General features: G+C 42.4%; 1 protein-coding gene and 1 pseudogene across 1 annotated transcript; one reads left to right on the forward strand and one right to left on the reverse strand.

The window, feature by feature from the left end:
* The first annotated feature begins 196 nt into the window (after positions 1-196).
* On the forward strand, positions 197-23,487 carry Cd59 (CD59 molecule (CD59 blood group)). Its single transcript, XM_047519701.1, has 5 exons — positions 197-324; positions 535-761; positions 8,541-8,625; positions 13,177-13,278; positions 22,192-23,487. Exons 3-5 carry the CDS (start codon positions 8,559-8,561, stop codon positions 22,428-22,430), a joined length of 408 nt encoding a protein of 135 aa, XP_047375657.1. The 5' UTR covers positions 197-324; positions 535-761; positions 8,541-8,558; the 3' UTR covers positions 22,431-23,487.
* On the reverse strand, positions 20,990-21,722 carry LOC124958342 (translationally-controlled tumor protein-like; annotated as a pseudogene).
* Positions 23,488-25,281: the final 1,794 nt, after the last annotated feature.

The following is a 25,281-nucleotide window of genomic DNA, read 5'->3' on the forward strand; positions in this document are numbered from 1 at the left end:
ATATTTAAACAATTTTTTAAGTGGGTGTGGAGCGGGGATCAGAAGTTTTGCGCAGTATCCTGTGCTTATTTTCTGTTACAAAGCAGAAGCCCACGCCAAGAGATTCGGTTCTCCAGAGCTTTGAAGGTTAGTCTAGTCCTGGCTGCGGAGCTTGCCTGGGGTAGGAGGCTGACACCCGAGCTGTGGGTGGTGCTGGGCTGCGTCCCTGCAGGGCGTGGTGAGCAGACATTTCCCCGGCGGGAGGGAGCGCTGCTGAGCCGGGTCCGCGGAGCTGCACGGCTGAGCGCAGAGGCCGGCTGGCTGCAGCTCCCGGGGCGCCTTCAGGTAAGGCCGAGCCCCAGCGGCAGCGGGCGTGCCTGCTCTCCTGCGCCCCCGCTTTCAGCTAGGCAGTGGGTCAGGACGCGTGGGGAGGGGTGGCCTCGGTTTACCCCCAAGAAAGGGCAGGGTGGGGCGGAGCAGCGGGCTTCTGCCCCAAACACCCGCCCGCTCTATCCCCTTGGGATCCTGAGCATCTGTCCCTGTCTTTACCTCCAGGGAAGAGCTGGCTACGCGGAGAGGAATCCCCTCGGAGGACAAAGGGTCAACTCCAACCTCGATGTGGTCTCGGGCCTTCTCTTCCCTTGAAGGTTAAAATGTGGAATGACAGAGCTGAAGTCTTTGTCTTCCCAGATCTGCTCAGCTGCACCCTCTTTAGAACCAGAGGGTCGACTTTTTAACAAAACGTTAGGTAGTGTTGTTCAGGAAGCACCGGCGCTCCAAAGGTAATTGCAGCAAGCTATTTAAACCTTATTTTCTCATCAGTAAAACGGTGGACCTTGCTTCATAAATGAGATCGCAGAAAGGGCCCAGCCTGGCATCTGGTAGTGTGGCATTTTTTCAGGTATCCCTGTGATCTCTCAGCAGTTTTTCAGATTCCCCCACTGGACGGAATTTATTCCCTGGAAGAAGGCAAACAAACCTCCAATTGTCTGTCAGGCAGGTGGCAACATTTGCCCAAATATGGTTATTTACAGCGCTCCTGTGATTTGAAATTGAAAAATTTATAAAGGAGGAATTTCCTCATTACAAACCAAACTTTCCTGAAATTTGTGGCTTGTACTTTGACATTGAAAGGTGAAAACTTTGCTGTAAGGGAAACATTTCCTTCTGCTGAGAGGTCTGGAAGATAAAAGATGGATTTTAGGGTGGGAGGACCTGGATGAGAGACCCGAAATTTGAGGTCCTGGAAAAAATTATAGAGACACCCTTGTACGGGAAACTGCAGATCTGTGTGCCTTCAGATCTGGGGTGAGTGATTCTGGGGTGGTTGGGGTGACCTTGGGTGGTTGGGAGGGGCTTTTCCATTATGATGGTGCTCTTCTTTCTCTACCTGCTGATGTCATTACTGTTTTGCACTGAGTAACTGATCTTGGGGTGCCTCATATGTTTGAGTATAGCATGTCCAAGGTTTTAAGAACACAGATGTTCCAGATCCCTGATACTGCTAACACCAGGTTCTACTAAGCCACTTGTGAGTTACCAGCCCCTGATGAGTAGGCAAGATGAATCCAATGTGGCTTTGCAACTATCCTGTCACCTTGGGACACTAATTTCATACCCCTCCCCCCCGCTTGGGCCTCCATTAATTTCCTATAAAATGAGGGGTTTTAATTTTTAGGACCTGTCTAATCTTGAAGATCATCAGCCCCAGTCTCCCAGGAGCAGTAACTATACTTGTGGGTGTCTGTGAATCCTACAGAAATTGTGAATGTTAAAATCTCTCCCTGAGCTGGGGATGTAGCTCAGTGGTAGAGTGTTTGTGCAAGCCTTGGGTTCTGTCCCCCGCACTGCAACAACAAAAACGGTGGGGGGGTGTTGGGAAGGGAGTGGGGAGAGAGGGAGAGAAAGAAAAAGTCTGTCAATCTCCCACCACAGCGTTAGGATTCAGCGCTCAGACCTCGGTTTAAATACTGTTCCGCCACTTTCCAGTAATGAGGTTGCCATACTAGGGTTTTTTTGTTTGTTTGGTTTTTGCTTTTTTTCCATTTTGGAGGTTTGGTTTGGTTTGGTTTTGTGAGATGGGTTCATGCTGCACAGCCCGGTCTGGTCTGGAACTCTGTCCACCCTCCCACCTCTGCCTCCCAAGTAGCTGGGAATACAGGAGTGTGCCGCCACACCTGATTTATGTTGGTTTTTCGTTGCTTCAGAAACAAATCGTAAGTTTGGCAGCTCAAAACAACCAACATTTTTTAGCCTTACTGTTCTCTCGTCCATTTGGAGCTTGACCGGGTGGTGCTGGGGCTGAAGCGGAGGTGACAGGCTGCACACCTTTCTGAATCATAACGCTGTGGTAGGGGGACTCCTGAGTTCAGTTTCCGAAGTGCATGCTTGCTCACTCAGGTTGTTGGCAAATACAATCCCTGCTAGTGGGGGACAGGTCTGGTTTCCTTTCTGGATGTTAGTGAAGGACCTGTCTTAGCTTCTAGAGGATGCCCGTATACCTTGGCACATGGAAACTTTCCTGTCTTAAGTTAGCAATCGGAAGTTGAGTTCATCTCTCTTCGGGTCTCTTGCCTCTTTTTCTGTTGTCACATCTTTTTGATGGACTCTGCTTCTGTCCTCTCTGACTTTTAATGACCCTATAATTACATTGGGCCCCCTAGATAATCCAGAATAATTTCTATAATCTTTTTTTTTTTTTCCTGAGGGAGGAAGTACCAGGGATTGAACTCAGGGGCACTCAGACACTGAGCCACATCCCCAGCCCTATTTTGTATTTTATTTGGAGACAGGGTCTCACTGAGTTGCTTAGTGCCTCACTTTTGCTGAGGCTGGCTTTGAACTCATGTTCCTCCTGTCCCAACCTCCTGAGCTGCTGGGATTATAGGCAAGAGGCATTAATCGGAATACCACAGTTGCATCAACTGGTTCTCTTCCCTCCTCAGTTTCCTATAACTAGAACAGATTATATTTACTCTACAGTACTGTTGTGAAGATTATCTACTTAACTATGGTAAGAGCCCCCAGCATAGCAACTGACCTATAATATTTGCTCACTACACAGAAGTTAACACAGAAACAAGGACTTGCCTAATAGTGTCCATTTGGTAACATATTGCATTCAGTGGTGTAATCATGTGCCTCTTGAAGAGAAGAAACTGCTGATTATTTAATCAGTACCAGCAGCTCCTTTTACAGCCCTGCTGGGAGACCCTATATAAAGTAATCTCACCCTTGCGCCTGGTCACTGTAGCCTCATGGTTTTTAGTGTGGTCTCTGGCCCAGCACGTGGGAACTGGCTAAAAGTGCACATTCCTAGGCCCCCACTAGACCTACTGAATTCTAGTTGCAGGGCTGGGGTCCACCAATCTCTGATTTGAATGTTTAGTGAGATTGACAACAAGTGTTGTAACCCTTTTTTATTTTCTTTCTTTTGGCACTCATTGGTGCCCACCCCCACTAGTTATAAGGCTCTTGCCTGGATCAGCAGTCACTGTATCCACGCACCTGCACACAGTGGGCTCACAAATTACCAGGAGGCAGAGGTCAAGCCTGAACCTACTTCATCGTAGTGTATATACCCACCAGTGGATGCCTTCATTATTTAATGTGTAAAGTGCTTTCTGCTCGAGCATCTCTGGATTGCTTATGTGTGTACATAGGTATGTAAACATATATAGTTTTAATTACAGGTTTAGATATATTTAGATATAATATATTTAGGATTTTTAGGGAACTCAGGCTTTTGGGTGGATAGTGCCACATTTTTGGTTTCCCATTTAAAACAATGGCTATATGCTCACACTACATTTTCTACCCAAATACCCCAAACGTTTGCTACTCGAAAGATTTTCAGTAAGGGATGCCTGTGTGTGTAAATCATCTTGCCACTTTTTAGCTTCCCTGTTCATCTCAGATGTGTGGAAATGAATAAATACTGGTCAAATAGTTTTTATTATGGAATGAGAGTCTTCAGTACTTCAGCAATCTGGTTTTTGCCTCTTTCTGTCTTCCGTAGAAATCTTTTCTGCAGCCTCTTTGATCTGCAACCTCTACTGTCTGAATATTTCCAACTGGCGGGGAGCTTTTTATATTTCATCAAAGGGAATTGCTTTCTAGATGTGCTGACAGTTAACCCAGTGCCCACCCAGCATGTGGCAGGGCAGATGGGGCAAAGAGTCAATGATCAAGAAATCCAAAATGTCTACCTTGTTGATCCTAATTCTGTCTTTGGAAATAACATGGAGCCGAGTGCTTTGGTACATGCTTGTAACCCCAGCGGTTTTGGAGGCTGAGGCAGGAGAAGCATGAGTTCAAAGCCAGCCTCAGCAAAAGCAAGGTGCTTTTCAGTGAAACCCTGTCTCTAAATAAAATACAAAATAGGGCTGAGGATGTGGCTCAGTGGTGGAGTGCCCCTGAGTTCAATCCCTGATACCTGCCCCTCCCCACCAAAAAAGAAAAGAAATTACATGGAATAACCTTCCCTCTCAGGTTTGGAGTCAGTAATCTCTCTGATACACTTTCTCAAATAGAACACAGTCCTCGTTCCTTCAGCCGTTTCACCAGGCTTTTGTCTGTTTTGCTATCCTGAAAAACTGGAAGAAATTCAGAAGTGTGGCATCTTAACTAAAATATTATTTCCAGGTCAAGTCTGAGCCAGGGCAGAGTGAACTCCACGGTTGTGTGTGTATTCATCTACTTTGTCTCTGAAACTCACCTAGGACATTCTAGTTGTGCTGAGTTTTAAAACCTTCAAGTCTTATTTCTGTTTTCTATCCTCATATAAAATCTTTATGAACCACTTTACAAATTAGGAACTGAGGGAAAGGATTTGACCATTTCAAGGTTGGAGGCAAAGGAACATTAGAATATAGGTGTCACTTCCAGGAAATACTAGAAAATCACCTAGGTCCTCATTTTTTATAAATATGGGGTGTTACCATTTTCAGACAAATTGGAAAACACACACACACGAAACATTTTTTGAATCTTAAAGTAGATAATTTTGAGAGGGTGTATTTTTTTTTATACCTAATCAGGTAGTTTAGTAGAAAAATAAAGTTAAACCAGAAATGAAGTGATGCATTAGTACATTTAAATAATTCTATTGGGTTGAGATATTTTTGTATAAAAATATTTTGGTGTTAGAAAAGAGAAAAGTTAAGCATGAACAAACTGCTTCTAATTCTACCACTCCATTAAACACATCTCCTAAACCATTCAGAAGAATTGATACAGTAGTCAAACATTTTTTTTCTGCAGGTGTGTGTATGTATATGTGTAGATAGATCTGGATATGTTTAAGAGAAAAAGTAATAAAATTATAGCTATTTTGAAGCTGGGTTTTTCTTAGTACCTTGTGAGCACCTTCCATTCCTAGAATTCTTCATAAGTGTGTATTCATCTCCATACGGTTGGACTTTTGTTCTTTTAAATGTTTGTTTAATTTTGACTATTTCCTTACTCCTGGGATGAAGAACCTATTTGGAGCTCCCATTAAGGAATTTACTTTTGAGTCAAGTACCCAGAAAAATGTGTCTTTACTACCTTAGACTGGCTTAAAGTGTGATCTGCCACCCCAGACTGGTATTTTCCAATAGGTTCCCCATCTTCTTCTGCAGACCGGGTTCAGAATAACTTTGGACTGTTTTCTAGAATTGTCTACCTTCAGAGGAGAAAGACTTGTCGCTGCCTTCTTTGGGGGATTGTCAGTAGTGCATTCTTTGGAAGAACTAAGCCTCATTGTGAGCAACAGCAATATTGTTAGAATAAGTTATGTCAGTATTATTAGAATAGTCCACAGGCACAGACCCACTGTTATTACTGATTCCTGATATTTTCGGAAGAGGAAGAGGTTGACACCTTGTGGGTGTGCCTTCCGTTTAGTTGTGCTTGGCTGAGTGGATTGGCAGCATTCTGGTTCAGCCACCATCCTGTCTTATCTACACTTAGCTTATGGGTGCCTTTTTTTTTTTTTTTTTTTTTTTCTTGTATATAATGGAGGGTGTTTTAGACTAGGGAGGAGTTACAGACCCTCAGATTGAGTTTTTTATTTTTTTTATTTTTGAAATTCTGAAACATTTACCAGAAGATGGATGATGTGGCCTTCTTAAAAGGGAAACATTTGTAATGTGTGGATGTTCCTGACTCTTCTGATGATAAAATTAATACTTGGTTTCTTATAGAATATCTGGGGGCTAGATGGCAAAAGGTAAAGGATCAGAATGAAAAAGTCACAAATAATCCTGTTTAATGTTACTTACTGCCAACATTTTGGGGTGTTTGTAAAATAGCCTTAAATCAACCAGTTGTTTCTTGTTCCGTCTCCCCAGGAGCACACATGCATACACACGCATGCCATGCAAACACGTTGCTCTTGGAAACCCTTGTTAGTAGTGCTGAACAAGAACCTGGTCTTTTGATCTGAATAGCAGAGTCCTGGCATCAACATCACCCTGGCCACTTCCTTCCTCTGCCATCTTTGGCTTCCTGCAGCCTCGTTATGGAAGCAGCTCCAGTGATGACTAGCTAGTTGTTGCAGAGTCGGAGCTAAGACTTCATACTCCTCTTGCAACCCAGCAAGCTGAGGGCTGCCTTCGGTTTGGGGCCTGAGATCTCCCCTACTCATCCCATCCGGAATGTTTATCTTGCTTCTTCAACCTCTGCCTACCCCCGCTTCACCCTCCAGGACTCCCTCCCCTCTGACTTCTTCCTCCTGGTAATCTCGTATCACTTCTCAGTAATACCAGTAGTGGCAACTGCTCCTTGGGTGCCTTCTCTGACCAGGCGTTGTGCTGGGTAGAACGTGAGACCGTCCCAATGTTTACTAAATGAAGAATGGAGGTCACAGGTAACACAGAGAAAATAAGTGGCAGAGCCATAACTGTTCAAGATGTTGTTCAGAGGCTTCCAGACGAGACTCAAGTTGCACCTTTGACAACTTCATGGTCTCATTCCTGCTGTCTTCGCAGGCTAGTTCTTTCTAATGCACTTTGTCACCACGTTGTCACAGAAAGGTTCCAGGTAAGGGATCCAGTGTTTTATAATGGTGCTACCTATGTCAAAGACCAGGAGCTAGCTGCTCCTGCCACCTGCCACCTTTCCAGTGCCTAACCCAAGTAAGAAGGCTCCTTCCCTCCTACTCTGATATGGGAACCCTGACATAGCACTTATTCTGAACTTTTAGAACGTACTTAAAGTGCCTTTTGCTCTTTGGGGACCTCAGATCCATACCCTGCTCTCCTGGGAGCCCTGACTAACCTGAGTCTATAAAACTCCTTTCTACCTGGAAACCCCAGAGCATGGAGAACCAAGCAGGAATCTGGCAGTGTGCCAGGGGAGCTGGAGGGAGCTCCGCTTGTAAGGAAAGGCCATGCCCTGGTTGTCCTTGACACCCTCACTCCCCAGCATGACTCAGTGTTTTCTTCCATGGACATCGTCAGACCCTGCCCTTTTCAACTTCTCAAGCCTCCACTGGCCTTCATCAACCAATTCCTATACAGCACGTGCCTATCAAAGATGTGAGAGATAATGATCCAAAAGCCTTAGGGAACACTGCATTCCTGACCCGGAGGAGGACAGGTGACTCTCTCCACCAAGTCCCCAACTGTCTGCCAGGCCTGTTGGGCTCAGGGGAGTAGAAGGTAGAGCACCCTTGCTTACAGCATCTATCACCTCCTTCTTTCAGGACAGACCCAGGGATGGAGAGGTGGTGTTGGAAGGCTTCTTAAATCTACTACCAAAGCTGTGCACTTAGGCCAGTTTCAAAAGCATTTGCCTTGACTCAAAAGAGGGCTTAAGGCACTCCAGCCTTCCCTTCCCAGCTGACCCTTACTGCTATGCATGTAGTCACTTATGTAATGAGGACTAGTCACCAGAACCTCCCTTTTCATCCCCAAGGGGATTAAGGAGGTGTCCCCATGGCATCCGTTAGAATGGGCAGCCAGGGCTTCCATGCATGCTAGGCCTTTGCCACCTGTCCTGCTGCTAAACACATGCTGCTGCCTTGCAGGGACATTCTTTTGGTCCTCTTTACTTGGTGGCCTGGTCTGAAAAACTGGTTCTCCAGCTCAGCCGGCAGATTGGGGTGGTGCCAGCAGAGCAGGAACGGCAGTGCTGGATCTGTTAACTTTCTGGTATTTTCATTGGACTGAGCCACCTTATGGGCACAGCAGTATCCCACTGCATGGTAACGAACACTGGGCTTGTAGGGACGGGTTTACTCAAGGGTACATGCTACCTTAGGTCAGAGCTGGACTGGGGCCCAGCTGTTCCTGACTAGGCCTGGTGAGCTTGGATTCCCCCATAGCTGCCCCTCTTACCAAGCTGGGCAGCATTTCTCCAGTAAGCTGAGGTCTTGGGGAGGGAGAAGAGGTCCAGTGTTGCCCTACCCAAGAGCACCCTTTGGTTCATGGCACCCTAGCCTGGCCATTTCCTGTTCTTGGTCTGTTATCGCCTTCCCCATGTTTTCGGAAGCCCCTTTGACCTACAGCTCTTGGTTTCTGAGATAACCAGCAGTCACTTGTTGTTCCATGACAACTCTTCTTACCTTCTCCTTCCAGAGCCTGTGGACCATCACCATGAGAAGTAAAGAAGGACTCATCCTGCTCAGAATCCTGTTCATCCTGGTTGTCCTCTGCAACACGGGTGAGAGGTCCAGAGTCTTTGGACATAGATATGAACCATCCTGCCTGCTTTGGTCATGAGCTTTCTTTCTCTTAGGCCTCTGGGAGATGAAACTGACACTACTGGCCTCAGTTTCCACCCCAGTCCCTCTTCAAGGCCTGGCTTTAGTTCTTTTGCTTCTAGTGTTACAGGCCTGGGGTTATATGACAACTCCTTCCTAAATTGTAACCTTGCTCTTAGTGGGACACCTTCCTGAGTTATAGCCCATCCTGAGTTACAGGGTTGCTCTTTTCTGGGCAGAGAAACTGAGATCTTAGGTTTCACCTAAGCCTGTGGTTTCTCACCACAAGCAGCCTGAGGATTGCAGTGGATACCTTCCTTATAGTGCTGGGCAAGTCCCTTTGGGTCCTACCCACTGCCCTGAGAGTCTTTTGAGCTCAGTCCTTCTGCCCTGTGGCTTCTCCTTATCAACAGTGAAGATGATCATAGTTAAAGCTTATAACACTTCTGTGCCAATCACTATGCCAATCATTTTCCTTGTTATCCTGATGTCAACCAGTTAAGTAAGTACTGTTTTATCCCTGTTTCACAAATGACAAGATTGACACTCAAGGAGAATAAATAACTTGCCAAATAATACCCAGAAGTGTTTCACCAGAATGTGAACCCTGTCTGGGTTCCTATCTTCATGCCTACTCCAGGCCCCTCTTTTGGGGCCCCTGTTATCCTGGGCTGCCCCTTTCTGGACCACCCTTCCCCTGGTTCCTGGAGAAAGTCGGCCTGAGTCTTCTGTAATAGAACACCACTGTTACTTGGTTTTGCTTCATCATAAGGATCAAACATCCTTCCTGCCTGTGTCCTATTGGTACAGCATCCTAGTTACTACTGATGTTTTTCCTTTTGGGGTTGGGGTGGAAGGAAGAAAAAAGAAGTAGTAATACAATGAATAATAAAAAAAAATAAGTAAAGGTTTCTGTGGTGTCGGACATATTTGTAGCTACCACATGTTGACGGCTTACTATATACTAGGAACCAGGGCAAAGTCTACCTCATCTCAGCCCTCCACGAGGGGTTCGCGCTATTGTGCTAACTAGACATTGGAGACTGAAGCAGAGAAGTAACTTGCCTGAGGACACACACTTTCTTTCTAAGAAAAAAGAGAAGTTAGAATTCCCTCCTTGCCCACCTTCCTCGTCTGCCTCCAGTAAGGAGGTTGTAATGTGGTCTACCTGTCACAACACTGCATTCTTTCCTCAGTTCTACCCAATGTACTTCCTGTCCTGTTTCCAGCAGTCTGCATTTGTCTGTGGAGCAAGCTTGGGTTTGGGGCCATCAGCTTCTCTGTGACAGGTCTGGAGTGTACTTAAGTCCTTCCTCAAAGAATTGAAATGTGAAATGTTCACACACATGCACACATGAGAAACAGAGAGAGAGAGAGAGAGATCCTTTGCTATTGTCCAAGACTCTGAGGAACCTTGGGGGAACTTTAATGATACAGGCAAGTATGTCATAGGCAAAAACATCTCACAGGCAAAAAATGACATTTGATCCTTACAATGAAGCAAATCAAGTAGTGCAAATGGGCCTGCTGTTACAGAGGTTGAGACACTAGCAACTTCCTTTAGGAGTCAGGGGAAAAACATCCCAGGAAGTAGTGGCCCTGAGGGTCCAATCCCCACTACCCTTGGTTAGGAGCTAGAATATCAAATCATCCACTGACTAACTACTTGTCTTTGACCGTGGTTTTCCCCCAATCTGTACCCTTTCCTTCTTGGCCCACTCAGGACAGTTTGAAGAATGTCTTGGTTAAACCATTCTTGGGTATTAGAACTGGTAGCCTGAGTTTGAGTCTTTGTTCTATTATCTAGCAGCGGGGTGACTTTGGACAGGCTAGTTAACATCTTAGTCTTAGTTTTCTCTTGCAACATGGAGTCGAAGTTCCTTGACCCTTTGTCTTATCACAATTCTATGAAGAGCTTAATGTGTTAAGTACACAGACATTTGAACATTAGAAGAATGTGTTAGATACGAATATTTCTGCCCCATGGAAATTCCTCCATCTCAAGGTTTGTCAAGAAGCCCAATGAGCTGTTCCAGCCAGTAGAAGACTGACTCCTATGGGTGATCTTTTAACACGGTCTTAAAACAGCCAGGTTAATACCACACTCTCCTCTTCCAGCTCTTCCATTCTTTCTTCTCACGTGTACGTACACACATTTGACACAGGAAGAGACTATGGGCAATGGCGTCTTTATGCCTGCTGTTATACCTCCCCACTCGCCCAGGGGTGACCAGTGCTCGTGGGAATCGTGAGCAGAGCAGTCTGGAGTTTTGCCCACAGGCTTGGGGGCCAGCTCCAGCTCTGCTGCTTTGTAGCTAAGTGTCCTCATCCTTGGGTGAGTCACTTCCCCTCCCTAGTCATCTGCAAACCAAGAGGGAGGAGCTTTTGGGACTGATATTTCAAGGGGTTTATTTGGAACCTTCCCAAATCACAGTGTCTCCCGTGGGTGAGATTTCACACCTGTAAAGGCAGATTTGACCATTGAAGATGCTATAGAGAGCTCGACTTCTCACTGTGCTCAGGAAGTGAGGACCCATTTTCCACTGGACTTCTGGAAAAATCTCCACATCCCTTGGAGATAACCTTTGATGTAGAAATCAACTCTCAGGCCCCAAAACCCACCCATGGTTTCATCATAACATTCTTCTGTGAGATTTTACACGTTTCATCTTTGAAAATGTCTTTTTACATGTAGGCACCGCTAATACTAATGCCATGGCAGAAGCCACGTGGTGGTAGGAAAGTCATTCTCTCTGGTGCTAGAAAGGGGCATACCCACATGAATCGGGAAGCTTTCCTTTTGACTCTTGCTTCCTTAGCTTCTCCCCATCAGAAATGTTGACTGTAACTCTTTTTTTTTTTTTTTTTGATCACTGTTGTGATAAAACTAGAGAAGGAAAAATAATCCAGAAAAATCCATGGTTTAACTAGCAAAGATGAGTCCTAAGAACCAGAGCTGGAACAATAGTTGCTTTTTGAATTAGGCAGCCGGGGCAGTTGACTTGTCATGCAAGCTGACCCCCGTTATGTGGGCTCTTTTATAAATAACAAGAAAGGAAACAAATTTTGCCTCCCAAAAAATTGATATACAAAATTCACAGTGTAATAATTGACTGCAAATATATACTGTATGTGTGCTAATGAGAGGAATAGAATCTTTGTAGGGAGGATCATACTTCGCTTAATTTGAGTTCAGAATTAAGTGTTCCCTCTCATCAAATTATTTGCAAACGTTCATCTGTGAGTAATGATCTGTAAAGAGGGTTTATATATTTTTTCTTTGAAATGTCTTTTATACCAGTAAATACTGCCCATTATCAATCCCCGAGAAATGTGCTTTAATTGAGCATATTTTTGCTTGGAAGGCTCTGACGGAACCCTGTTCTCTTGGTATTTTCTGTTTACTGTGTCATTACATTGCAGATCAGGCACTTGTCAGTTGAAGGTTAGGAGGAAGCTTCACAGTAGTACAGTTAGATGGATGTTGAAATAAGGATATTCCCTTCAAACTTGGACAAGAGTCCAAAATATGCTGCTGGACCTCTAGTTTGAACTTGGAAAGATATAACTACCTTCATGGTGTGAACATGGAAGTGCTGCCTGAGACATTAACTTCACCTATATTAAAAAAATGTCTTTACAGTTTATAAATCCTCTGGTGAAAATTTCACACAATCGCCAGAGATGAAGTCACTGCAGAATCTTTATTCCTTCTGCCTTTTGCCAGCAGCAACATGGGCTCGGCAGTCCCCCTGACTTTCTTCATTCCGTTCTTGGATTCCTTTCACTCTGTCCTTGAGGTCTTTCTTCTATAGACCATGTCTTGCATGTCTTTAGTTTGGGCCCATTTTCCTCTGCCTGATCCAACAAATCATATGTCACGTCAAAGCCAGTTGTCTTGCCAACACCAAAATGGATTCTAAATCTAAATAGAAAGGTGACATCTAAAATAAAGTGACTTCATATTAGGTAGAGGGGAGTGAAGGGAGGGGAAGGGGTGTGGGGGTAGGGAGGACAGTAGAGTGAAACAGTCATTACCTCATGTACATATATGACTGCATGACCGATGTGATCCTACAATCTGTATCATCAGAAAAATGAGATGACACTCCCATTTATTTATGTATGGTCTATCAAAATGTATAAATGCATTCTACTGTCATGTACAACTAATTAGAACAGAAAAATAAAAAGTAAAAAGAAAGGTGATATATCTAGTGTCATCTTGAATAATTTGCTTAATTCGTCCCAAATTTCTGTCTGAGGTACTGTTGCCTTCCCAGGGGTAAAAGGCATCAGTGACCATTTGTTTCTCCAAAGTGGTTCGTTGGTCATGAAATTCTGGTCTGGATAGTTACCGTGTGGTCATGATGGTGGCTGATCCTCAGGCAGGCAGGGAGGAAAAGCGCTGACCTTACTCTACTTGTGGAGGTGTAACCTCTGCTTTTCTTCCAGGGGATGAAGTCAGTCCTGGTGGAACAGGTCCTGACAGGTCTTCTTTCTGATTCTAGGTTCTGGCCTGCTGTGTTACAGGTGTCTTGACCCGGTTTCCTACTGCAATACAACCGCCACCTGTTCACTGCTCTTTGATACCTGTGCCATTGTTGTCGCCGGTAAGAGCGTCCCCATCCCTGACACTGGTGGTAGGACAGAGGTTAGGGCAATAAGAGCCTGGGAAACTTGTGCCTCTCTTCTTCTCATTGGGCTTTTATTCAACGTGTAAAGTTATCGCTGATTGGCACCAGCTATAGATAAGACTTCTAAGCATTTGCCATCCATTTTTTATTTAATGCTTCTCATCTACCTCAGGGTGATCTTTTATCCTCATTTGATCCATGAGGAAACTGAGGTTCAGATTAAGTAATGGACTAAGGTCAAGTAACCAACTCAGGATTTGAACATGGAAATTCATCTGATTCCTAAATTTGGGCTTTTCAACTGTGACACTGTGCTGCCTTCCAAACTTTTGAGAGCCTCTGTGTTCCAGGCCCTGAGCTAAAGGATAGGGCTTTAACAGTGAAGGAAGGACACCTATGAAAACTTTGACTGAGGTCCCTATGGCTGTGTCGCATGACTTTATTTACGCCTCTGTCTCATTCCATGGGGTACCCACTCCATACAGAGCCTGAGGGCATTCAAGCTGAGCTCAGAGGATAAACAGGACGTAAGAAGTCAGAGGAGAGAGGAACATCAACAGCAGATACCCAAGTGCAGGAGCCATAGAGAGCAGGGTGCTCAGGAATATGGGGTGGGAAATACTCACATGCACAAGTCCTGTCCAATCTGCATTTTCCTAATTGGCTCAGCTGTGGAATCTTTACCTCCATAAATCCTATTCAGATAGAATTTATAAAGTGGTGGATAGGGAAAGGAAACAAGCAGACATACTCTTTGGCTCAACTGGTATGGCTCTGGATTAAATAGATATGTGTCATTTATGATACTGGTGAGGGATGGCAGTTTCAGCGTTTGTCTTGGTGAGTAATATAAAACCCCCAGGCTTACATTTCTAAGAGATAAAATAAAACCACCACTCTTCCAAGGTTGTTTTCAGTTTCACATCTCCTACCACAGACTGTTCCCCATGTCATTTTCAAGAAATGGTAAATGTGGCAGGCGGACTCGTGGAAGGCTTGAGAAACACACAGGTGCAAGGAAGATTATTTTCTCTGGAAAGAAGAGATTCTTCAATAAATAAGGACCAATTAGAGTTATCCTGTTATATGTCTATATAAAGCAAAAAAAACAAAAAAAAAACCAAAAAAACCAATCCAGGAGTATCTGATGATTTCCACCTAAATTCCTAGAATATGGCTAAAATACCAAACCCTACATGCAGAGTCCTTGATTCCTGAGGGAAACATTTCCTCCACCTTCACTATTCTTGTTGAAAGTGTAGCAAGGGCCCTGGTGAGGAGAACACAGTCATTCCCTCCACAAATATGTGGTCACCAGTTCTGTACGCAGTTCTTTACTTTGCTCATCTGTGTCTCTTGGACTCTTCACTTTTAAAGAGTATAGTTTTCAAATGAGAAAGCAAACGTGTTGGATGAGTATCAGAGCAGCAATTTTAGGAGCTCTGTCCTCTGACCTACCACCAGTTGGTTTTTTCCACCTGCTTTTTATCCATGAAATAAATGAATTGGATAGTCAAGGTGGGACGGAGAGGGAAATAGACCAGAACTAAGATGTCTTACCAGCTTCAAATCCTGTGTTTATCTAAATTGTTAAACTTTTAAAAGCGGTTAATATAAACAATGAGACACTTCCTCTTAGAGTTGCCAAATACAAAACACTGACAATATCAGATGTGGTGAGGATGGGGAGCAACAGGAACTCTCATTCATTGCTAGTGTGAATGCAGAATGATCCAACCATGGATTACAGCTTGGCAGTTTCTTATAAAACCACAAATACTTTAAATACCAGGTGATTCAGCAATCTCATTCTTTACCCAAATGGGTTGAAAACTTATATCCACATAAAAATATGCATGTGGGTTTATAGCAGCTTAATTGATCATAGCCGAAACTTGAAGCAGCCAAGATGTCTTACGATAGATGAATGGATAAACTGTGGTACATTCAGATATTGGAATTTTATTCAACATTAAAAAGAGATGAGTTATTAAGTCATAGAAAGGCATGGAGGAATCTTAAATGTATATTACTAAGTGAAGGAAGCCAATCTGAAAAGACCACATACCATATGATTCCAACTACATGGCAAAAGGAGGGATGAATAGGAGAAGCACAAAGAATTTTCGGGGCAATGACTACTCTGTATAATTGTGGATACATGTCATTTATACATTTGTCAAAACCCACAGAATTTATGCAATTGATATTGTTTGTGCCCCACTGACAAGGTCCATGTGTTGGAAGCTGAACCTTCAGTGTGACAGTTTGGGAAGTGGGACCTTTAAGGGGTGGGGCCTAGTGCAGAGTCCCTTGGGAAGTTGGGTGTGAGCTTTCAAAAGGAATTAAAGTAGCTCTTATGTGATCCCTCAGTGTGTTCATGTGAGAGGGTTGCTATAAATTAGCCTGGGCCTGGCCCCACCTAGCTCTCTGGCCTACTATTTTGAGATAAGATTCTTTCTCCCACACATGCCCCCATCACAATATGATGCCACCCTCATTTAGGCCCTCACCAGAGGCCCAACCAATGGGAAGACCCAATCTTGGACTTTGAATCTCTTGAGTTATAAGCTAAATAAACTCCTTTATAAAGTTAGCCTATGTCAGGCATTTCATTATAGTAATGAAAAACCAAAAAAACAATACAATATACAACACCAGGAATAAATCCTAATGTAAACTGTGGGCTTTGGGCAACAATGATGAGTCCATGAATGTTCATCACTCATAACAAGTGCTGTCATACCAGTTGGGTTGTTGATAGTGAGGAGTTGTGTTTGGGTCACAGAGTTCTATTTTCTGCTCAGTTTTGCTGTGAACTTAAAACTGATCAGAGGAATAATACAATTTATATTTTTTCAAAGGTGATGTAAACCTCAAACATTTTTCTTCTCATGAACATAAGTCCCAAAACTTTAGCCAGACATGTAATGACCAGAAGTTTCTTGAAACACAATTATTCCTCCATATCTGTGGGCTTCTCTGGGGAACCAACCAACCACAGATCAGAACTATTTGAAAAATAATCTCGTCCATACTAAACATATACATACTTTTTTCCTGTCGTTATTCCCTAGACAATACAGTGTAACACTATTCACATAGCATTTACATCATATTAGGGATCACAAGTGATCTAGAGACTTTTTAAATTATATAGGAGGATGTGCATGTGTTAAATGCAGATATTACCCCATTTTATATAAGGAACTTACACATTCTCAGATTTTAGGGTCTTCAAGGGGTTCTGGAACCTCAGTTTTTTTCTCCCAGCTATAGAATGGGAATGCTTACCTCCAGGATTACTGGAGCGCTTAGAAGAGAGAATGAATATGACAGTACTGGGCAAAGTCTAGAAGACAGACAGAAGTTGGGTGCTAACTCAGCCACTACCCAGTGGTTTCCTGGCAATAGTAACCCTGTTAAATATAAGAGTCCTAGAGGAACCTCCGATGACAGTGCCCAGCAGCCGTTGCTATGACAATGTTCTCTATAAGGGCCACGCCTAGAGATGCCTAGGGAGAAACCAGTGCTTTCGGTAGATTTGATCAAGTCTTTCAAAAGAGTGGGGAGGATGTGCAAACAGAGAGACTCTAATGCTGCAAGACTCTGGTAGAACCCACTTGACTTTGGGCAGTTCTGATGTGGTTATGGTTCAAATGTGATAATTCAAGTGCTTGGCACACTGCAGGATGCATAATAAGTGATTAATTGGTAGCAATTATTAAGAAATTGCTCTCTGTTCTCCTCAAGCTGTTAGGCTTCCCTAATTAAAATCATGGCAACTTCAATGCTTTTGAAGTTCCAATACTTAAACTATTACATAAACAGTAACATGTCCTATTGAACAGCAGCCTCTCCTCTAATATTGGCAACATCTACTTAAATAGGGACGACTCCAGCAAATAGAGCCATTTTGGCAACACTAGCCTCTGATAATTGACTAAAAGATCATTAAAATCCAATCCCAGTACCCGTCCTCCCTGAGGAAGAGGGAAGGACAGTTTTTATACCTGCAGTTATAAATTGGTGTTTTATTAAACACCAAGCTATGAATGAAATTGGATAAAATAGTTACAAGTCTTAAATAAGATATAGGCATCATTACTTTTTTCTTTTCTATCACAGAAGATAAGAAAATGATTCTGGGGCAAGAGTTATACCTTATTACATGTACAAATCCCCATATCTGGCTCACAATCTGGCACATGGACACTGTTGTATTGGGAGAGGAAAATCAGCCATAACACCTCTCTCTCAACTAACACATCTTTTTTCATTCAACATGCTTTTTATGAATATTAAAAAAACACTATAAAATCCTTGTCATATGTATTTCTGCCCTCATTTTCCTACGTGCCGATGGCTATTTTTCTAAAAATGGGACCATTGTGGCATATTCTTGTGGAAATTTTTCCTAGATTACTAAATAGCCTAATGATTTTAAGTGAAGTTTAAATTTTTTTTAAAAAAATAAGACATTCATTCACATGATAATTTTTTAAAAAATTTTGTTCCATGTAGAAATATAAATGAAGACTACTCTCCATGAAGGTAACATGGAATCATTCCAGATAAAAAATATTGCATTTACCCCACGCACACTTTATTTATGCAAATGGATCACGTTCTTTGTACTCTTCCACATCTAGTGCCGCATCTATTTCCTACCACTCCGACACTTGACACAGTTCTATTGGTGTAGAGGACTCAACACTTGACACGGTTCTTGGGGGCCATAGGTGTGGCATGTCTCCATGTGTAGTTGCTTTTTAATATTAATAATCAATATATCATTGGAAACTTATTGGGAAAACATTGGGAAGCTTTTACTGTATTGGGACACAAAATAGTACACAATAAAAATTTAGTAGTAATACATAGATAAAATATATAAAAATAAACAATTGTAGCTATGCTCGAGTTAAAAGGAGCCTGTGATTGCTTAAGTATAATAATTTCTAAATATAGATGGATAAAGAGGCATTCCTCTGAGCTTGGATGTGGTGTTTAGTCTTTGTTGTTTTCCTAGTTTTAATAGTTGATTCTAGAGATACTTTACATAATAAAAATATTTAAGTTAGTCATAAATATAATTTGTGTTTTTCCTATGCTTAGTCTAATTCTTTGAGAATCAAGATAAGATTGTAGGCCGCCATTAAATGAAATAGAATAGACTAAATATTAATTATAAGCTTATTTCTTTGCCCTTTGTTAATAATAGTAAAAGCTTTACACTGTTAAAAACACTGGAGTTCATGGTGGGGATGGTTTCTCAGAAAATCTTGTGACGTGTTTGTTCTGGAGGTTGAAGGCTGGCAGATCATGGAGCCCTCAGTTTAGCTGGGAGACAAGGTTGTTTTAATCTAGCTGGGAAATAAGGTTATTTTGGTCTGGGCTGTCATACAGAGGGAATGTGTACTTTGAGAAGAAGCATAGATTGTACTTTTGAAGGTTTTTCTTATTTTAAACTAACCATAAAATGATATAATCATTACTAAAGAAAAAATGTATAAAAGGCTGGCAGAAAAATAAGGATAGAGATTCAGCCTCAGAACACTTGGTGTCTCTGTCTATTGTTTCTCCACTGCGCCGACACCTCCCATCCACCTAGGACCCCCAACCACTGTTAGGGCTGGACCCCAGTTCTTTTTTTTTTTTTTTTTTTTGAGATATTATTTATATGTCATGAAATTTGCATTAAGGTGTACAATTCAGTAGCTTCTAGTATATTTACAAGGTTGTGCATCTATCACCACTATTTAATTCCAGGATACTTTTGTCACCCTTACCTCTTGGCAGTCACTCTCCATTCTCCCCTCCCACATCCCTGGCAGCCACTCATTTACTTTTTGTCTTTGTAGATTTGCCTGTTTGGGGGCACTTGTGTAAATGGAATCATAGAATATTGTCCTTTGTCACTGGCTTCTTTCAAAGCTTAATATTTTCAGGGTTCAATGTTAGAGCAGCTATCAGTACTTCATTCCCTGATATGGCTAAATAATAATCCATGGTATAAATGCCATATTTTGTTTACCCACTTACTATTTAATGGAAATTTGGGTTGTTTCTACTGTTCAGCTGTTTTGAATAATGCTGGGATGAATATTTGTGCACAAGCTTCTGTGTGAATATAGCTTTCCATTCTCCTGGTTATGTATACCCAGGAGTAGAACAGCTTGATCACATGATAATGCACTGTTGTTAATGTTTTGAGGAACAGCAAACTTTCCCAAGGTCTCTGCACCATGTTATATTCCCTCCTGCCACGTTTGAGGGTTCCAGTTTCTTCACTTTCTCGCCAAAACTTGCTGTCTTTCCCTTTCTTTTTTATTACTTTTTTAAATTACTTTTTTATTTTTACAGACTGCATTTTGATTCATTGTACACAAATGGGGTACAGATTTTCATTTCTATGATTGTGCACGATATAGATTCATATCATTCATGTAATCATACATGTATATAGGGTAATGATGTCTGTCTCATCCCACCATCTTTCATACCCCTGCCCCCTCCTCCCTCTCATTTCCCTCTACATAATCTAAAGTTCCTTCATTCTTCTCTCAGCCCCACCCCACCTCCCCCATTATATATCATCATCCACTTATCAGGGAAAACATCTGGCCTTTGTTTTTTTGGATTGGCTTATTTCACTTAGCATGATATTTTCCAATTCCATCCTTTTATCTGCAAATGCTGTAATATTATTCTTCTTTATGGCTGAATAATATTCCATTGTGGATATATACCACAGTTTCTTTAGCTCTCCTGGCAGGCCTGAAGTGATATCTGATTGAGATTTGACTTTGATTTTGATTTTCTTAATGACTTATGACATTGAGCATCTTTTCATGTTCTTGTTGCCCATTTGTATACCTTCTTTGGAGAAATGTCTATTCTTTGCCCATAGTTCTGTGGGCATGCTTTTTTATTTTGAAGTTTTAAAGTGTTTGAAAAAATTATGGAAGAATCTCATACTGTGGAATTCCATGCAGATACGGAATGACACAGACCTGTAAGTTTGGTATGGAAAGAGCCTGAGTTAAAAGCAAAACACACACACACACACACACACACACACACACACACACACACTCACAAAACCACTTTCCTACTCCTCCAGCTCTGGGCTCCTGCTAAAAGCTAGAGCTTTTATATATTCTGGCTACTAAATTCTTATCATCTAATTTACAAACATTTCTCTTCCTTTCTGCATGTTGTCTTTATTTTTTTCAATAATGTCCTTTGAAGCACAGAAGTTTTAAACTTTGACATAATCTGGTGCATTTATTTTTCTGAATTATTTTTAAAATGTGCTTTAAATCCTTTTAAATGTGCTTTATTTTTATTTTGTATTTCTTTGGTACTGGAGATTGAACTCAGGGGCTCTCAACCACTGAGCCACATCCCCAGCCCTTTTTTATATTTTTATTTAGAGATAGGGTCTCACTGAGTTGCTTGATGCCTTGTTTTTGCTGAGGCTGGCTTTGAACTTGCGGTTTTCCTGCCTCAGCCACCCCAGCCTCTGGAATTACGGGCATGCACCACTGCTCCCAGCTAAATGTGCTTTATTTTTAGACAACCTACATGACATGGGTTTTTCCCCCACCTTAAAATACAATGCCTCCACTCCCAACAAATCACTGTCAGAAAAAGAAAGAGTTGGAGATGACTTCAGCCCCATTTACCTTAATTCCTGGTGTTGAGTGGATAACAAGCAGCAGCCAGTTTGGTTGAAGTCAAGTTTGTTAACATTTCCCATTTCTAAAACATCCTTAAAGAAAATCAGGCATGGGGTTACACCCTCCTCACTGTAGCTTGGAAGGCAACCATAGCATCTAGATTCATGTTTTTACCAATAAAGATTGGGGTCATTTTTGAAATGAGAAGGGAGAGGCTGGATTTGTTCTGCATTTCCTGTTATAAAAAGTTTTTTTTTTTTAACTCTTTCTGGTCTCTGTTCTTCAAATTTGCCTTTGATGGATTGCGTGTGATCTCTGATGTGCTTCTCCTGCGCCTCTTTTGTGAGGCTGGTGTCCTGCAAGCGATGGTTCATGAGCACATCAACCCGAGAGATTACAGTGTGCAGGTACCTTCACCCTCGGGGCCTTCAGTAGAATTCTTTGGGCTAAAGAGGGACTCATGAGTGCCACCCTCTGTCCCTCTGGCCATCTCACCCTCCACCTTCAAGCACAGCCTGTCCATAATCCCCTAGATCTTGAAAATGCCAGAGGGTATGTCGTGGTGCCTGATGAGTTCTGGGTAGTGACTGGAAGGAGATGTTGGCGATGCCAGCTTTGGAGAAATCTGGAGCTCAGGGAGGAGGGAAGTAGGTCTTTTGTGTTTTGTTTTAAACCCACAGGCTCTTGCTGTGCCACATGAGGCCTGCGTGCTTCCTTATTTACGCGGAATGCCATTGTATGAAATTCTTTCCTAATTTCTTCAAAGCCTTTTAATTAGCAGACTCTCTGCTTTTCCGCTTCTTGCTATATGGATAGTAATGCAGTGACCATTTCCTGAGCATATGTGTTTACCTTTTTTACTTCACAGGGTAAATTCTAAAGTGAAATTGCTGGATCAAAGGGAATTTGTGTTTAAAATCTTGGTAGATAATACCAAATTTCTCTTAAATGTATAAATGCCTGCCCTCCCTCACCCGCCTCTCCCACAGCCCCCATCCTCTACCCAACACGTCTACACTGGCTCTGATGAGACTGGTTTTATGGAAAAGTTCTCAACTGTTCCCCTTTACACTCCAGGTGTGATGACCCTTTTTGACTAGATCTAATTCCACAGAATAAGTTCCAAATAGTAGATTGGAGGGTTCAAGGGCAGATTCAGAACTCAACACACTTGATTTCTTACCCTGTGTGTGTCTCCCCACAGGGCCACGAATCTATCACCTTTGCTGGAAGTATACGGATTGCAATTTTGAATTCTTTTCGAAAAAATTAGAAGAGAAGGAGCTAAAATTCAGATGCTGCCAGACGGACCTGTGTAACCGGGAACTCACAGAGACAGAAAAAGAGAAAGAGAAAGAAAAAGGTGGGACGGTCACCTTATCAGGGAAAACTCTCTTGCCGGTGATGCTGGTTCTGGTCACATCCTGGAACAGTTTTCCCTGATTCAACATCAGGAAGCAATTCTCCAGGCTGTCCCCTTCTATATCTTTCCCATTTCCTGGCTGCTACACTCTAAAGCCTTTACTCTTTGTCACCTGGATTCTGCTGGGAAAGAATAAAATTATCTGGAACACTTTGGATGAAAAAGAGGACTCCAAGAGACTTGGAAGACCAGTCTTGTGCTCAGGGAAGGTACACTTGAGAGAGAAGTCCGCGTGAAGCATGTGTGACTTCAGTAGGTGATAGGCTTCTCCCTCTGCTCTTGGGAGAACCAGTTTTGAAACAGGGATGACTGAAGTGGTTTCTTAGCAACCCTTAGGTATTTCCCTCTGGTTCCTTGGATAGAGTTAAATAGTATGAGCAGTATTTTGCGGGGGACAGGGAGATTCTTTTGAAGACTCTCCATCCCATGAAATGCTTTTGTAAAACTCCCGGCTCTTGTGTTGCCTTGTAGACATGCAGAATATTCTAGATGTGGACTATCAGTAAGAAGCAATGAGACTTTTTTTTTTATTGTAAACAAATGGGATACATGTCGTTTCTCTGGTTGTACATGAAGAAAAGGCATACCATTTGTGTAATCATACATTTACATAGGGTGATGGTGTTTGATTCATTCTGTTATTTTTTCCTCCCCCCCAACAGGCTTTTTTTTCCTTTCTTTATTTTTTTCTGTTAGGGACTAATCCAGGGGCCTCTCACATGTTAGGCAAGTGCTCTACCACTGAGCTACACCCCCTGCCAGAGCTATGAGGTTCTTAATGCAGAAAGATCAGGATCACCGCTCTGTTCTCAACTAGAAGACATATGTCAAGGACCCGGTAAGATTCCTACGTGGCAGGGTTAATAGGTACAGCATGTGTCTTCAGAGAGGATTTGGGAATTTGAGTTTTCCCATGTCTCTAACTTTTTTGTAGACATTGTTGTCTTCTACTAGAAGAATTTAATTGCTTTAATTAATTAGTGTTAAAGCTGTATTCCCCCTCTTGGAAAATTAGGATATCTTGACTTTGCCACACGTAATTTAAGAATAAACATTCTATGCCATAGATGGCTGGGAGAACTAAGTGTGCTTATTTTAAATGTTACTGTGAGGAAGACCTGTGTGTGTGTGTGCACGTGTGTGTGCTCATGTGTATATGGAATACATGCAGTGGGAACAGCCTTTGGGTCTGTCATGTGAGATTTCCCAAAGCCATCACTAACCCAACAGATCTGAAAGCATTTTACCTGCCTGTCTGCATTCAGCTTGGTGATGCCTAACTGACTCAGCACTGATGATATAAAATACGTTCATATGGGTTATCATAGTCACAAATGTTGATGCTTTTGGAAGCTCTGCTTGTTTCCTAAAAAAAAATGGTGTATCCCTTTCAGGGTTACTGATGAACAATTCTTAAGATCCTGTAGGCTTAACAACCTGTATATTCTTATATTCTTGGTTGTATTTAACAGCATAGCATGGTTTATGCAGATGAAAGAGGAATTTCTTGATTAATTAAAAAATTCTTGATTTTATATCTGTGACACAAGACAAATACATGGTATAATCTTTTAGACATTAGTGCAAAAATGTTACTTTTCTGAAAATAAAATCGAATCAAATGGATGTGTGGGGTTATTGGTCCAGATGCAGTATACTCTGTGGTGACCAGTTGAAGAAGGAAACTTGGGCAATATCAGTTTTCCTTACCTCGACATTGTAAAACAGAGACTTCCTCAGCTCAGCCTTAAGTGCCATGGTCATACTGTTTTTCCTCACATCATCTATTCAAGACAAATGACTAGTTATGACTCCTTGTTAGGCCTTTTTCTGCCTGAGGAAGTACTGATGGTGTCCACAGCCACTGACTGAGCAAAGTCGCTCATCTTACATGAGTTCTAAGGAATAAGAACTGATTTTTGACTCACTTACACAGACAATGAAGTTTTTGGAATTTTATAGGGAAATGCATCCAAACTCCAAAAAACCAGCAGTCCCCACAAGTCTCTCTCAAGATTCTGACTCCAGTATGAGACTGTCTGCCTGCTTTTGGGGCAGGTATGCACTTCTTGGCCAGAGTGCATTGGGGAAAAGGTAGTTCTTTAAAGCAGAATCGGAGTGTTGCTAGATGGGGAGAGGCCTGCTGATCTGTTAAACTCAGCAAGCACCATATAAGTGGCCTTAAGCCTTGAGGAGTCTTTCTGCAGAAAGTTGTTGTGATAATGCCATAGACCAAGGTTGAGTCCTGAGCCCAAAGGCAACACTGAAAAGGCCAGAGAGGCTGACCTGAGGAGCCGAGTGTGATCTAGAAGATCTTAGATCTAGTCATCTTTGCAAGGCTTCACAGAAACTGTCTTGGTGTCAATATTGGACAGTGACAACTCCATTGGGTCTTCTTTGGGGAAGGAGCTGTGGGTACAAGGTACATCCCATGGGAGGTAAGTGGAACTTGTGGTGTGTCCTGATCATTGTCCAGCTTCATCTTGGAAGGACTGGGCATACTCCTCCTGTGTCCTCATAGTCAGCCCCATGACTGAACATCACTGGGTGTGTGTCCTGATATGAACCTGCCCTACTCACGTGTTTTAGACTTGGGCCTCCTGAGAATGAATCCGCTGTATACACCTTAGTCCTCAGTGGGGCCAGATGATTTATCTTCATCAGTGTTCGTACCTACTGGTGCACATCATTTTCTGTTACTTGCAAACAAATCTGAATTAATGCTAACAGTTCTTCTCGGTAAAGGATTCTTGTGCTGAGAAGGCAGAGCAGCCTGGAGGTCATACCCACTTGACATTCATTGTAATGAGGGCAGCTTTGGGGGACTCTGAGCTCTGTGTCTTTTTTTCTTTTTTTTTTTTTTTTTTATGT

This window comes from Sciurus carolinensis, chromosome 11 (genome assembly GCF_902686445.1).
Source record: "Sciurus carolinensis chromosome 11, mSciCar1.2, whole genome shotgun sequence".
NCBI classification, from domain to species: domain Eukaryota; kingdom Metazoa; phylum Chordata; class Mammalia; order Rodentia; family Sciuridae; genus Sciurus; species Sciurus carolinensis.

Excerpts from the sequence above, each read along its gene's own strand:
- Cd59 (XM_047519701.1), top strand. The coding sequence starts at position 8,559 with ATGAGAAGTAAAGAAGGACTCATCCTGCTCAGAATCCTGTTCATCCTG. Across the intron at positions 8,626-13,176 it reads GGTTGTCCTCTGCAACACGG|GTTCTGGCCTGCTGTGTTAC; the intron begins GTGAGAGGTCCA and ends TTCTGATTCTAG. Across the intron at positions 13,279-22,191 it reads CTGTGCCATTGTTGTCGCCG|GGCCACGAATCTATCACCTT; the intron begins GTAAGAGCGTCC and ends GTCTCCCCACAG.